This window comes from Lissotriton helveticus, chromosome 8 (assembly GCF_964261635.1).
Source record: "Lissotriton helveticus chromosome 8, aLisHel1.1, whole genome shotgun sequence".
NCBI classification, from domain to species: Eukaryota; Metazoa; Chordata; class Amphibia; order Caudata; family Salamandridae; genus Lissotriton; species Lissotriton helveticus.
This window is the reverse complement of record NC_136069.1, coordinates 1,672,841,601-1,672,856,791: the sequence shown is the minus strand read 5'-3', so window position 1 is coordinate 1,672,856,791 and position 15,191 is coordinate 1,672,841,601. Positions and strand designations below refer to the sequence as shown.

Genomic DNA, 15,191 nt, shown 5'->3' with positions numbered 1-15,191 from the left:
GGCTCAAAGGGAGCGCACATCAGGAACGTCAAAACCAAGTTCAAGTCCCACTGAGGCTTCACAAACGGAACAGGAGGAAACGTGGGAGTGATGCCCTTAAGAAATCTGTTAACAATAGGGGACTTGAACAAAGTTAGCTGATCAGGTAGCCTAAGAAAGGCTGAAAGGGCAGAAAGATAGCCCTTGATAGTGCCCAGAGCAGAGCCCTGCTGGGCAAGAGAAAGAAGAAAGAGAAGAACCTCAGAAAGAGGGGCAGAAAGAGGATCCACAGCCTTTGCTGTGCACCATGCCACAAATCTGTTCCACCTGCAGGCGTATACCGACTTCGTGGAGGGACGCCTGGCTGCCAGAATGATGTTAGAGACCTCAGGAGGCAAGTCAAATGGCCTCAACTGTTGCCGCTCAATCTCCAAGCATGGAGGTGGAGACTGGACAGGTTCGGGTGGAGGACCGTCCCCTGCTGCTGCGACAGAAGGTCCTCCTGAAGAGGCAGATGAACCGGGGGATCGACTGACAGACTGAGTAGCTCTGGATACCAGTACCTTCTCGCCCAGTCCGGAGCCACAAGGATGACTTGGGCCCGGTCGCGCTTGATCTTCTTCAGCACTCTGGGCAGAAGTGGTATAGGCGGAAAGGCGTACAACAGACCACAACTCCACTCGCGACGAAAAGCGTCTCCGAGCGAGTGCCGCCTTGGAAATTCCAACGCGCAGAACTGATGACATTGCGCGTTCTCTTCGGTGGCGAATAGATCTAACCAAGGCTCTCCCCATCGCTGAAAGAGGCCTTGCGCCACGTCCGAGTTCAGACGCCATTCGTGATCCATCATGCACCGACGGCTGAGCTCGTCCGCCCTGGCGTTCAGAGAACCCGCCAGGTGTTGAGCCACCAGGGTCACGCCCTGGCGTTCCAGCCATTGCCAAAGGCGAAGAGCCTCTTGACAAAGGATCCACAACCCCACCCCGCCTTGTTTGTTGCAGTACCACATGGCGGTGGTGTTGTCCGTGAAAACCTGCACTACACTTCCCCGTACAGAGGGGAGGAATGCCTTCAGCGCTAGACGAATCGCCCTGAGCTCCAACAGGTTGATGTGGAGCCGGGTCTCCGCCGGAGACCAGAGGCCTCTGATCTCCGCCTCTCCCAAGTGGCCTCCCCAGTCCTGGTGGGACGCGTCCGTCACAACTACGTGCTCCGGTTGGGGAAGGGAGAGGGATCTGCCGCTGACCCAATCGCGGTCCGTAAGCCACCACTGCAGCTGTCTCGGAGTGCCCTCTGAGATCAGGACGTGGTCGGATAGGTTGCCCTGATGCTGGGCCCACTGAAACTTCAGGTCCCACTGCAGAGCCCGCATCCGCCACCTGGCGTGATGCACCAGTAGGATGCAGGAGGCCATCAGTCCCAGAAGCCTCAGCGTCAACCTGACCGAAACCCGGGATAACGGCTGAAAGATGGGAATCAGAGCCCGAATATCCCGGACCCGCTGCTCGGGTGGATAAACCCGAAACCGCGCCGAGTCTAGAACCGCTCCGATGAAGAGGAGCTTCTGAGAGGGGCACAGGTGTGACTTCGGCATATTGATGGAGAACCCCAGCTGGTGCAGGAGGTCTGCCGTCGTCTGAAGGTGGCTGACGACTGTCTGGGGCGAGCCCGCCTTCAACAACCAGTCGTCGAGGTAGGGGAAGACTGAAACCCCTAACCAGCGCAGATGTGCTGCGACCACCGCCATCACCTTCGTGAACACCCGTGGGGCGCTGGTAAGGCCGAATGGGAGCACGGTAAACTGAAAGTGCTCGTGGCCTACCGTGAACCGCAGGTAACGCCGGTGGGCAGGCAGGACGGGGATATGAAAATAAGCGTCCTGCAAGTCCAACGCTACCATCCAGTCTCCTGGGTCCAGGGCAGCAAGGACCTGAGCCAGTGTCAGCATCTTGAACTTCTCCTTCTGGAGGAAGCCGTTGACGTTCCGTAGGTCCAAGATAGGGCGTAGGCCCCCTTTGCCCTTCTTGGGTACCAGAAAGTAGTGGGAGTAGCAACCACACCCTACTTCTGGCCCAGGAACGCGCTCAATGGCCCCCTTGGCCAAGAGGGCCGTAACTTCCTCCTGCAGAAGTCGCAAGTGATCCCCCGATACACGGTGGTTCTGCGGTGGCATGGCTGGAGGAGTCGCCTCGAAGGGGAGGGAGTAGCCCCTTCGGACGATTTGCAGCACCCACCTATCCGACGTGACAGTGCGCCAGTGGAGGTGGTGATGGGGAACCCTGCCCCCAACTGGCGTCACATGGGCCTGAAAGCACGGACTAGGAGGGTTTTGAGGCAAATGCTGCGGGGGAAGGTGTGGACTGACCTCGCCGTTGCACCAGACCGCCCGGACGGCGGTTCCCACGGCCGCCACCGAGTTGGGTATTGCCCTGCGGTGCATGGCTGGCGGCGCGTGTGGGCGCACCCCTTCCGTGGCCACGAAAGGAGTGATAGGCAGCCGTTTGCTGGCGTTGGCCCGAGAGGCCTAAGGACTTGGCCGTAGCCCTGGAGTCCTTAAAACGCTCAAGCGCATGGTCTGCCTTGTCGCCAAAGAGGCGACTGCCATCGAACGGCATGTCCATAAGCGTGTTCTGGACATCTGCCGAGAAGTTGGTGGACCTCAGCCAGGCGTGGCGTCTGACCGCCATCCGTCGTTGCCATCGCTCTGCCTAGCGAGTCGGTGGTATCCAGCCCACACCTAATAGAGTACTTTGCTGCGTCCCGGCCCTCCACAAGGGCTTGGCCGAGTCTGGCCCGTACCTCCAACGGACACTCTGGCAGCACTTCCGCGACCTTATCCCACACCGAGTGGGTGTAACGTCCCAAGAGGTGGGCGGTGTTGGAAGACCGCAGGCCTAGGCTCAGGGATGAGAAGATCTTCTTCCCATACTGGTCATACCTCTTGGATTCCCGATCCAGCGGGGCCGACGGGAATGCGGTCTGGGAATTGGAGGCCTGGATGACCAGGCTCTCGGGGGTGGGGTGGGCGGACAGGGAACATGGGTCGCCCAGGGCTGGGCGGTGGCGTCTGGCCACGTTCCTATCTACGGGCGAACCCGTAGCGGGCCTGGACCAAGTGCCCAAAAGAACGTCCATCAAGGCCTCATTAAAGGGCAGCAGAGGCTCGGCCGAGCTTGACTGCGGTTTAAGGACCTCAGTGAGGAGGTTAGTCCTCACGGCCGCGACGGGGAGCTCAAGGCCCAAGGCCTTGGCAGCCCTCATCAGCACCACACTATAAGTTGCCCCCTCCTCCGAAGCCACGGTAGGAGGGGAGACAAAACCAGTGTCTGCAGAGGTGTCCAGGCCACTGGCATCCCCAAGGTCTCCTGTTCAGTCCTCATGAGACTGACACTCCCTGGTCAGAGGGTCCTCAGACCCCTCCCAGTCCTCCTCCTCACCCATCTCCTGAAATTCAGGGTTCTCAATCAATGGGGCCTGTTCATAAAAGTGAAATTCACCAAACGACGTCTGGAGCGGCGCCCATCGGGGCCGTCCCGATGGCTGAACAGGAATGGGGGCAGGACCGGGGCCGGCGCCGCCCGGAGCCGGCGCCGGAGGCGACACCTGAGGGTCCGACGCCGGGGAGGTCGTCAGATCCACCGGCGACGAACCAGATCCCGAAGGGGGCCCAGCGGCGTCCTGCGGCGCCGGGCCCGAAGGCAGCGGCGGCGGCGGAACAACTGGACCCCTCGGCACCGGGCCCGAAGGCGCCGGTGTCGTCGGGATAACAGGGACCTGCGGCACCGGGCCCAAAGGCGCCGGCGGCGTCGGGGCCAAAGCACCCGACGGCATCGGGGCCGGAGCCGCCGACCCGCTAGGGCTCCCAGACGGGTCCGCTGGGCCCGGAGGCGCCGCGGAGCCCGTCGGAGGAGAGAGTTTCCTCATGGCCATGAGGAAGCACTCGATCTCCTCCTGCGTCGTGTTCAGCCGAGGGACCGGAGGGTGTGGAGCCGAACCAGGCGCCCGCGACTCCGACGGAGCCGCGTAGGTGGTGTCACCCGAACCCCCGGCCGCATCGTGCGAGCGTCGGGGGGAGTCCGAGGAGCGATGACGCCGCTTGGACTTCTTGTGCCTCTTACCTGACGACTTCGACCCGGAAGAGTGAGGCCTACTCTCGGAGCTGTGGTGGCTCCGGGCCCGCGACCTGTCCCTCGACCTCCCGTGGGATCGGGACCTCTCACGGCGCGGGACCGACTGTCGGAGTTCGAGGCGCCTACGGGACCGCTCCCGCCTGGCTTTCGAAGAGAGGGCCCGACAGTCGGAGCAGGCCTTGTCGTCGTGGTCGACGCCCAAACACGACAAACACACGCGGTGAGGATCTGTGACCGACATCAGCCGGTCGCAATCGTCACAATGCTTGAAGCCGGGCATCCCTAAGGCACCGAGTCGGAGTCGAGAGACTTCGAAACAGGAATCAAAAAGGATCAAAAAGTTAGTCAAAAATTGACTAGGGTTACTGCTTTTTCCAGATCTGCGCTTGCTGGCGCGGAAAAAAGAAGAACTGACGTCAGCACGCGGAGGCGGCGTCTAAGTACTCCGACAACGTCATCAAGGCGCCCACGACGCCGACGACGGACGCGGAGCGGCAGACGACGCCTACCGACGCGCAAGGGTACTGCTACGCAAAATTTTCCGGATCCAGTCTGACGCCCGGGGATATTCTAAGGTAAGGAATCTAATACTAACGTGTCTCTTTCAGATCTGAAAGGCCTGCTGCTTACCGGAAGACGGGGTGAGCGAATCCTAATCCCGGTGTTCCTCAAGTCGTATATAAACGGTAGAGCTGGCCGTCCCACCTAATATAGGACGCCGCCGATATCATATGACTTCCAGGAGACAAGGGCTTGAACTGCGTGGAACACGGCCACTATCTTAAAAAGTGCAAAAGGTAAACGCATATGGCACAAAAATGCTGTACTGCAGAATATCCGCGAAGAAAAAAGAGAAAATGTGCGCGAGTCAAAAATAGAACGGAGCTTATGCTAGAACTCATACGAATGTAATTGAATTTTTTTTTAAACTGTAAAAAACGTGAAAATATATTGCAATAACCAAAGATATAATGCAACCGTGATGTTCCCCAGAAGGGAACAAGAACTTAAAACAAGCATTTACAATGCAATGGTCTCGGCATTATTAAAGGTAGAGCTATTAGCATTGCTCATGTTTTTTTTTTTTTTTATTATAAATAAATGGCATTGTCATTTACATTGCCAATACAGGACCTTGTGATCTGGACTGTAAACCCACAGGGGCCTCATGAGAAGCTGACAGCACCCACTCACCGACCCGTCCGAGCTGTGTAACTAAGACCAGACCCTGGGATCCAGTCCCAAGCCCCGGGCTGCCGGCTTCATGGCTTCCACTCTTCCGTAGCGTCGGACCCCATGCCCGGAATGGGTCGCCCTTCTCTGGGCTTCACAGTCTGAAGAGGCCGCAGCCCCCCGTCCGAGCTCCAGATGACCCTGGGTGCTCTCTGCGGCCGCAGCCTGTGTGCCAGCTGCGGGCAGAACATGATCCCCTACTTTTCCAAGAATGCCGTCATCTCCCAGAATGCCATCAACCAACTGTGAGTACCCTAATATCGAGCTATTGCCCCCAACTGGGTAAACTTAATCAGACTCCGGATATAATGGGTTGCTAACACTAAATATGTGCCACCAATAGCTCCAGCACCCTCAGACTGTCCCCGCCAGCTCTTTCTCCTGATCTTGCCGATCCTGACTGCCACTGCCCACCACAAGTCCCTACGGGAGTCCTAGAGCCCGTGTGCTTGGGTGCTTCTTGGTGCCCACTTCGAGTAGGGTGCCCCTCTCATCGCTACTTCACCACCATTAGCGTGAAATGCCAGAGGTTGCATGGTTTCCTTTTATACTTTCTTCTTTTGGTTTGCTGTTAATGCCGGAACTCATTGTGTCTGGAGTTCACTTTGTTTCCTCCTTCTGTGATTCATCCCAGTTTGTGACGACATTGTTGGTGTCTGCGCCGTGTTGTTTGTAATCTGTCCTTTTAATTGCAGCGATGTCCGATAAGCAGAAGCATTACTTAGATAAGCTTTATATAGGGGGCTGATTTCCTGTGCGCAAGCTTGGTTTTTGCGAGAAAGTTTTGTTTTCTTCACGCATCCATGCACTTCTCGTATGTTAATATAGCTTTCATAAGCTTATGCTTCCCCATCCTTTAAGTGCAATATAAATAGAAGCTATCTTTATTGTTGTGGGAGCGCATATGTTTGGTGGACTTTGGCTTAGTGTGGTTTGTAAGTGTTGCTGCTGTTGTCGGGCGCATTTCAATTGTAGCAGGAGTTAACTGAAGCATGTGCTGCTTTGTTATCGCAGATGGGAGCTGCTGTGATAAGCCGCACGTGGGTTGGGTGACCGGGGACATAATGAATTTAACAAGGTCTATTGTGTGTACTGAGGAGGCATTCACTGGCCAGGACTGCCGCTGGGGGGTCCTTCGTCTGTCATCTGGCGCACAGAGGATCGAGGACATTGCTTGGTCGGATTTTCTACTGACTCTGCCCCGGTCCTACCGGCATGTTAGGAAATCTCCCTCGGCCAGATCATCTTTGAGTTTATTTATTTATTTAATGCGATTTTATATTGCGCGAACATTACCAGAAGGTGTCAGAGCGCTTTACATAAGAACCAGTTGTGATACATAAGGATTTAGGATTACATGGGTTACATAAAAAATACAAACAGAAAAAATTGCAAATGTACAAGTCGTAAAGTCACACAAGGAAGAGATAGAAACAGAAAAAATTGCAAATGTACAAGTTGTAAAGTCACACAAGGAAGAGATACAAACAGAAAAAAATTTAAAGGGCTCACGTAAAGGGCTTCAATACCCTTGGGCCGAGTTGGTGCTATATAAAACTTTAAAAAATACTCTCCGCACATGTGTATGAATGTATCTCACCGGCAATAGAAGCTCTTGATTGGCTCCCATCACTAGACACCAACCTTCAAGGTCGTCTGCGAAACCATAGGCTCATTAGAAGTACATGTCCGACTTCATGCAACTGAAGCTCAACATAGATTGACAGAATAGAGCACTCTGGTGTAAACTGACAGCACAACTTTCAAAAAGAACAGCTCATGGAAAGACGACTCCTCTGTCGAAACAGCTGAACTCTGAAGCCCACCTATAGCGAGCATAACCACCACGATTCAGCGCCTCATCAGGGCTAAGAAGCGCTATAAAATTACAAAAACTAAACAATACAGATGTTTTTTCAGTAGACGTAGAGGGGAGCTGAGGCCATCTCCTACATTCCCTAGGCCGGCTCGATTCCCTGGCTCGGGTCTGAAGGGGGAGGGGCGGTTTCAGGGCTCGTGACAGCTGGAAAGGGTCTGTGGAGCGAAGGCAGGATGAACGCTGCCCCTCTAAGACAAGCCGGGTCCTGCTTCGCGTCCTCTTGATACAAGCCCAGCCGCCGGGGCAAAGGGCGGAATGCAGCCACTTAATCTCCAAATTAGCGGTGACACGAGCAGACGCTGGCGAGGCCCCTGTGTTTAAAAGCCCGGCTCTGCCTGCGCGCCATGTGTGACCTGCCTCAGGAAGGAGACGGAGTGGGGTGCTACTTCACGTCCCTAACTCCAGGTGCCCCTCTGCCAGCAGTCCCACTCCCAAGCATTGGTTCACACAGGGTGCCTTGGGCGCCTCACAGCACGGCGGCCAGGAATAGCAGCCGGCCGAGGGACAGAACTTGTCAATCATTTGTGGAATTGGCCTTCTAAGTTGAAAACACGAAATGCAACAACTGTGCATTCATGAAACAAGCATGAAACAAAATGACTGCATTCTCAAAGGCAAGAGAGGAGCACTCCACACGACCATGTTTCTCCGAGGCGAGGAAGGAATGCCTCGGAGAAAGCACGGTCATTTTCCGATTCGGGGCGTGGTTTTCGTTCTCTCCTCTTCACATTGGCTGGAAGGTAAAATTACAGCCAATTGGAAGAGAAGAGAAAAAAAACAAGAAAGAAGCTTAAAAAACGCCCCCGCATCCGAAAAAGACGGGGCTTGGACCGAGTGACGCCCCTCTCCTCCAATGGCTGGCCAGCATTTACTAGGCCAGCCAATTGAGTAGAGGGGCAGGTTCCAAGCCCCATCTAAGACACATTATCGTTTCGGCTCCGCCCACTGCTTCGCAGTGCGACGGTAGCCTCGACCTAAAAAGGCGAAAAAAAGGGGTGGACAAGAATAACGTGCTGAGGAAGTAAAAGAGGAAATAATGTAAATGTACCAGTATAGTGGCCGCAATAACATGCAAGAAAAACACTGATAAGTGCGCAAAATGAATAAATGTGACCTGCACATGCAGTGTATGAGAAATAATGCTGATATCAGCGTGACAAGAGATATTAAATGCATATAAAGTTGGTCTGACTAATATCTTACTCAAAATGTTGTACAAACTAAATTACAAGTGCAACCAAAAATTGTACAAAAAGACAGTCAAGAAACAAACTAAGAAGAGAGACAAAAGTGTACATCAGTGAAAACAATGAATGTAGATGATGAAGTGGTGGGTTTATGTACCACAACAAAGGAATTGTGTCATAATGTGGAATGTGTCTAATGGCTGCAACTGTGGGTGTAGAACAGAGGTCTTCAAACTTTTGTAGGTTGAGCCCCCCCCTGCTGAATTTCTAGAAATGTCGCCCCCCCCCCACCACCTGGCAGAAATTTCTGGAATGTGGTACACTACATAATTGACCGCCACCCGCGTATCCCGGGCCATATCCAGCAAATAATGTTCAATGCAATAAGAGTTTAGTTAACTGTAGGTTTGTGAGTGGGTGTGGTTAAATCACAGAGGCTTATTACACAGCTCAAAACAACATTTCCCAAGATAAAATGTGTGCACATTGTTTTTACTAGAATGCTTTGTTTTACACATGACAGATTGATAATAACACCACCAACATTAATGTGATGGGTGTGGCTGTTTTTCGCCACAGAGACGGTCAATCTGTGGATGGATTTTTGCCGCTGCCATCCTCAGGTTGTGTTCCACATCCAGTCTTGAACAGTACTAGGGCCCACATGCATCATTGTAGGAATTTGCGATTCCTAAATTGCGAAAATGAAGGAATCGCAATTTAGGAATTGCAAAATCCTATGCATCAAGAAATTGCAAAAGTTTTTGCGATTCCTTAATTTTCTTTATTTGCGATTACTTAATTGCGAATCGCAATTAAGGAATCGCATTACATTGATTCCTATGGGCCTGGAGGCCCATAGGAATCAATGGGAAGGCATTCTCATTTTGCGAATTCGCAATTAAGGAACCAAAGGACCCCCCCTGCACCCCTGAAATGTCACGTAAGTACATTTTACTCACACACATGTCCTAAGGGCATGTGTGTGTGTAAAATATAAGTTTCAAAAATGCACTTTTGTGCATTTTTAAAACTTTTCGCAAATTACCATTTAGGTTTACTTCGTGGTAATTTTCCCCTTCCTAATTGCGAATTCGCAATTTAAAAAAAATCATGCATAGCATTTAATAAATCGCAAAAAATTGCGATTTCTTCAATTGCGAAAAATGAAAAAAAATGATGCATCCCAAAAAAGGTTTTTGCATTTGCAAACGGACGATTTTTGCGATTCACACCGTTTGCGAATGCAAAAGCCAATGATGCATGTGCCCCTTAGTCTTTAGTACCGCAAGTGCTAAGAACCCAATCTCACATAAATAGGACGAGCTGAAAGGCAAGAGAGTTTTGATTGCAGGTTCTCGCAAAGCTGAATATTCTGCAGACATTTCAGCCAAAAGTCTCCCAGTGAGACTTTGCTGAAATGAATCTGCAGAGTGCGGTCAATTTGGGGATCAATTAGTTCTTCCTGCATACGGATTGGGAGATGGCTTGCCACCTCTGCCAGAAATGGTTGAAAGACCCAGTCATTTAAGTGATCGTTGTCCTCAATAAAATACTTTTGCAAACTGTCCCTGAAAGAAGTCAGATGATTTTTTATTACCTCAGCAACCCTTGGAAGTTCATATTCAGTCTTCGCAAGAGTATCTACTAAACATGGAAACTGCTCAAACAGGCCATCTTCAACTAGTCTTTTCCATAATTCAAGCTTCTTCTTGAATGCAGTTATTCTTTTATTCATGGTAAAAGAAGTCATGTCAGCTCCTTGCAGAGACAGATTCAGGGAATTTAATTTCTCAAAAATGTTAGCAAGGTGTGCTAGAAGTACAAGCCAGCGGGGATTGCATAGTTGTTCTGCTTTGCAGGGGTCCAAACACATAAGAAACTGCCGTACTTCATTCCTTAATTCAAAGATGCGAGACAGCACTTTCCCCTGGGATAATCTTCTTATGTTTTAAATAAAATAAATTTGGATAGAAGAATAATTCTGTGGTAAGTGGCTAAAAAGTAATTCCAGCTCATCCAGGCTTTAAGTAGGTGCTCCCAAAATTGCTGCAGTATGTATATGCTGTATACCACCGATGAGGCTCTGCAAGTTACATGTTCAAAGGTTAGTGAGGGCAAACTTCAGCACTGGCCCTTCACCCATCACTCAAAAACAAATACGTACCTTCTTATTCACTTCCTCAGATGTTTCTACTGCTTGAATAGGAGTCCTCAGCCTAGCGACCAAGTAGCTTTTTCCCTTGCAATGAAGAGAAAATGTTTACGAAATATTACTTGCACGTTCTCAAGTTATTAGTTGAAGTCCTGATGGCTGGTAAGATGGCCATGATCTGCAAGTTAAAAATTTGATTTCTGGCAGGACCACATTAGCTTTCCATTCTTTTAATTTGTTAAATTGATTGCATGTACTTCCTTGAGGTTCCTTCACTTCAATATCCCCCATACACAATACACCCACTTTATTTTACTTGTGCCATGTTAATATTTCAACACCTGTGCAGTTCCTCCTTGGACCTTTGCACAGAATCACAACTGGCACACGTGACTAATGTAATGTGCACTCTGCAGAGAAGCGCAGGATTGGATGAGCATGCATTTTAGAACAACTTTAGGACTCAGTGACAGGCACTGTGAGACACCTGTACTGCGTTTGAATCTCAACTTCAGAGTTCTTAATTGTGTTTTTTTGACTGTTTCAGTATGGACGCAATATTACAGACGGACGGCCAGGGCAAAAAAGCACTGGGAAAAATCACTTAATCTACTGCAGCAAAAAGGGTTCATACAACATGTGCAGCTGAAAGGCATCTGGAACAGAACAAGGAGGGCTCCTGGGATACTCCATACCGCCACTCTGTACATTTTTGAAATTTGTATTCAAAATATAAATCTTTCCTATGCCAAAGCTATGACTCCATTGGTTAAGATACCACCTTGATATCTTAAGAAAAATCCCACGCCGTTAAAAAAAAATCAGCAACCTAAAGCTGTATTTTCAGCACTTATCTGTGCATACTTTGAACAGCAAATATAAATAGAAAGCACTTTACATGGTGTTCTAGGGCTGTCTGAAAGATCTGTGACTGAAAGGGAACAATGACAAGTTAGTCACATTACAAATGAATACATACTTCATTATACATTCCCTAAATATTTACAAACAGGTTTGAAATGGTGTAATTTAGCTTCTCTGTGCAGACCCAGGGGCTGCTGCCCTAAAGGTACCTCTGAAGGCATCCCCCAGAGATGGTGCCCCCCCCTGATGGTAAAACTCTGACTTAAGTGTACCCTAACACCTCATTCCACATTGTAAACGTCACACAATTTTGGGATTTCCATGTGTGGGATTCTTAAAGTCAACAGGTCTCCTGAGAAGTGGAGAGCTGCCAAGGTTTCAGATTGCTATGTGTGACATTTTCATAATTTTAGTGTCTTATGAGTGACATTTCAATGATTATATGAGCGACACTTTCTCGCAAGCAAATCAAGCAAAGAAGGTGAGGGAAACATAAATATCAGAAATCACATCCAGTTGAGCAACATGAAACTCTTTAAAAGTCACTGACCTAAAGTGTGTGACAGGACTCAATACTTCATGACTAGGTAAAGCACTTGGTACATATTTCATGGAGACTTAGATGTGGTCCTAAAAACAAAAAACACTTAATTTTTTTTGTTTTATTCTTGAACAGCCTGCACTTAATGAGTTTCACGGATATGTGTGCTCTCCCACCATATATTTTTACAAGCCCGTTTGTGAAGCATATGCTGCAAAATGTACTTTCTTTTTCCCATAGACCTGTTTGGGTACCTGGCTAAATGAAGAACCAAAATCTTGAACAATCAGGGTTGAAACCCAGTGTGAAGAGCAGTAAAACATGACTAACAGACGTTTAAACCGGCTGTGGGGCTGTGCAAAAAAAGAAAGGAATAAACCAAAGTTTTAATTGAGTCAACCCAAAGACTCTGTGCGGCTTCATGAATACTGATTGGCTGGTGGAGAAAAGACAGGTGCAAACTCAATGTTAAGACAAGGTGCTCAAAGAAAGAAAAACGAGTGCAAAACCTTCCAATGTTGCGACAGATACACGGGTAAAAGTGCTCTAAAACATGCTGGCGCTGTTGTCACATTAGAAATGCTGAAAATGCACACATAGAAAGTTATGTGCATACAAATAACCAATGGAACACCAGTGGACCTATCAGACAAGACTTTCAACTAAAACATTCAGTGCAAGGGTGGTGCTGGCACTGTTGGGATCAGTGTAACCGCAGATAATGCAAATGGCCTCGCAGAAAAGAGAGGAAAACAATGGTTTTATATGTGATAGACAGCAGGTATTCTTCTAAGCAGTAAAATCTCAGACATACAATAATATTGTACTTTGTACGCATTTGTTAATTGCACACATGTCACTTTTTCCTCCTGTAATGTACGGTTTGCTACCTCTTGCATTTTGTTTGCTTTTGATACTTGCACAAGTGCCACATTGCTTGGTCTGGCAGTGGTGCAACTCGCCAGTGGCTGACATGCCCAGTGGCCACCAGTGACGCAATGGCCAGGCGCCATGTACACATAGTGAGAGGAAAGGCCAGGACCCAGACACCCAGGAGGATGTGTGGCCCGCGACGAAGATGGTCCTTCTGCTCTAGTTTCTTCTGTAAATATGAGAGTCGGGTCCGCTGCACTACGTAGTCGTCAATGTGTTGATATCAAAGTAATCAGTAGTTTTAATATCTTAGGGGGCTCAGGGTGAACCCCTTCTGTCCGGGAGGGGCAGGATAGCAATGCGAAATGAAAGACCTTACTGGCGTAAGGTGGAGAACCTGAGCACTCCTGTATGCTGAATTTAGGCTAAAAAAAATAACGAAGGTATTTGAAAGTTCAAAGTTTTTATTCACTTTGTTGTTTGAGTGAGTTGGTTCATACTTCTGAATCCAAAATATTTTTGTTAAACAATAGTTTATGTGCAACCATTTGTAGACGATTCCATAATCAAAACATCATGATTGTATGTGTGGAAACATATGTAAATATCCCTGATGCATTTCGAGCTGGAAAGCTCTTCTTCAGGGGGTCCACATAATCTAAATAGAAGTGTGAGATGTCAGTGGTTACTAATAACAGGGCCCGAGGGTACTGGTAAATAATAGTAATGAAGGGTTAAAATGTGCGGGTGAAACGGCGAAAAAAACATGCAGGTGATTAGTTTCGAAAATATAAGGGAAGAGAAATACATAAGAGTGTGTCAATGGTCGGTGACAAGTGAGTGGCATATTATCCCGAAGATTACTAGTGTAGAAGATGCAAGTAAACGAAGGTAAAAAGTGGTCAGACAGAACCGGGTAAAACCAAAGTAACGAAAAAGGTGGCAGAGGTGCAATCATGGTGTCCATGCACGAATTAGCTGTGAGGGTAAATGCACTCTTAAAACATCACAAGATGATCGGGACGATAGACTTACCAAGGATGAAGTATGGTGAAACGAGTGGTAACAGGTGCAATCATGGTGTCTCTTTAAGAAAATTAATGCGAGCTAAAAGAATTGCATCTACCAATGAGGCTTACAAACATGACAGCAACATCATCACCAAAAAATTTCTTAAAAGAGGCTACCCTGAGCAAGTTGTTAACATGGCTTGTGACAGATTAAACACGATTGATCGATCAACTCTACTCAAACCCAAATGCAAAACTACCCCAATTGAAAAACGGAACGTTTTTGTTTCAAATTTTTCCAGTCAGAGTCACTTGATCAAAAAATGCATCATCAATCACTGGCCAGTATTACAACTTGAACCTGATTTTAATGCCATCTTTAACAGAAAGCCCATCTTCGCATATCAACGCTCTAAGAATCTAGGGACAATGTTGAAACCACGCACCATTCAGCCTACTGTATTTAAAGGAACAATCCCCTGTCATAACTGCACGAACTGTAATAACATAATTCCCGGTAACATCATAATGCATCCTACCAAAGGCACCGTTATTACATTAAATGTGAACGCGACATGTGATACCACAAATGTTGTTTACCTACTGAAGTGTCCCTGCGGACTTCCTTACGTTGGCAAACTGAACGCAAGATCAAAACCAGACTTATCCAATATCGAAGTAACATCAGAAATAAAAACCTGAAATCCAACATATCAGCTCACTTCATACAGCACAATCACAACATTAGTCAAATTCGCTTTCTCATATTGGAGGTTGCCCACAAACCGGAGGGCATGGACCCAAGAAAATTCCTTCTCCAGAGAGAACTATATTGGATATTCAAGATGAACTCCGCCCATCCGCATGGACTCAATGAACGGCTGGAATATTGCAGTTTCTTATAACCTGCTTACTCCATTGTGTTTAATGTATCTGCTGATCCTCTCTTTTGTGTCTGCTACCCTTTGACTGATTACTCCTATGCAGCCCTTCTACTTATCCCACCATGCTCAGTTCCTCTTTTTCCTATCTGTTCTTTTTACTCCTTCTATTTATTACTTATCTACATTCTCAGTTTTTTCTTTTGTCTATTTCAGCACCAGCACAGATTGTTTCTCAACTTCATTGTCACTTCGCTCCTTTTCTTCCACGTTCACCCGCTCTCATTCTTTTTCCTTGATTGTGCTTGTTCCCATCTACTGTTATATCTCATTCCTCTCCTTTGAGATACACTTCGTCACGATGCACTACATTTTTTGGACCTTTTCTATTCATACTCCTCTTGTTAACTATGCACCATATACTTGCACTCTTTTTTCCATCATTTTTACCCTCATTTA

The 15,191-nt window shown here is 48.5% G+C and overlaps 1 protein-coding gene across 7 annotated transcripts in view; it reads right to left on the bottom strand.

Moving 5' to 3' along the window:
- Nucleotides 1–15,191, bottom strand: part of LOC144773616 (transient receptor potential cation channel subfamily M member 2-like) — a 4,189,411-nt gene that overhangs the window by 612,112 nt on the left and 3,562,108 nt on the right. Inside the window, exon 28 of one of the 7 annotated variants that reach the window (XM_078658763.1) lies at nt 10,689–10,741. The exons of the other annotated variants lie outside the window; for them this stretch is intronic. Within the exon in view, the coding sequence (XP_078514889.1) occupies nt 10,704–10,741 (38 nt within the window). The 3' untranslated portion in view covers nt 10,689–10,703. Of the gene's footprint in view, nt 1–10,688; nt 10,742–15,191 lie in introns of those variants that run through there. 7 annotated transcript variants of the gene reach the window in all.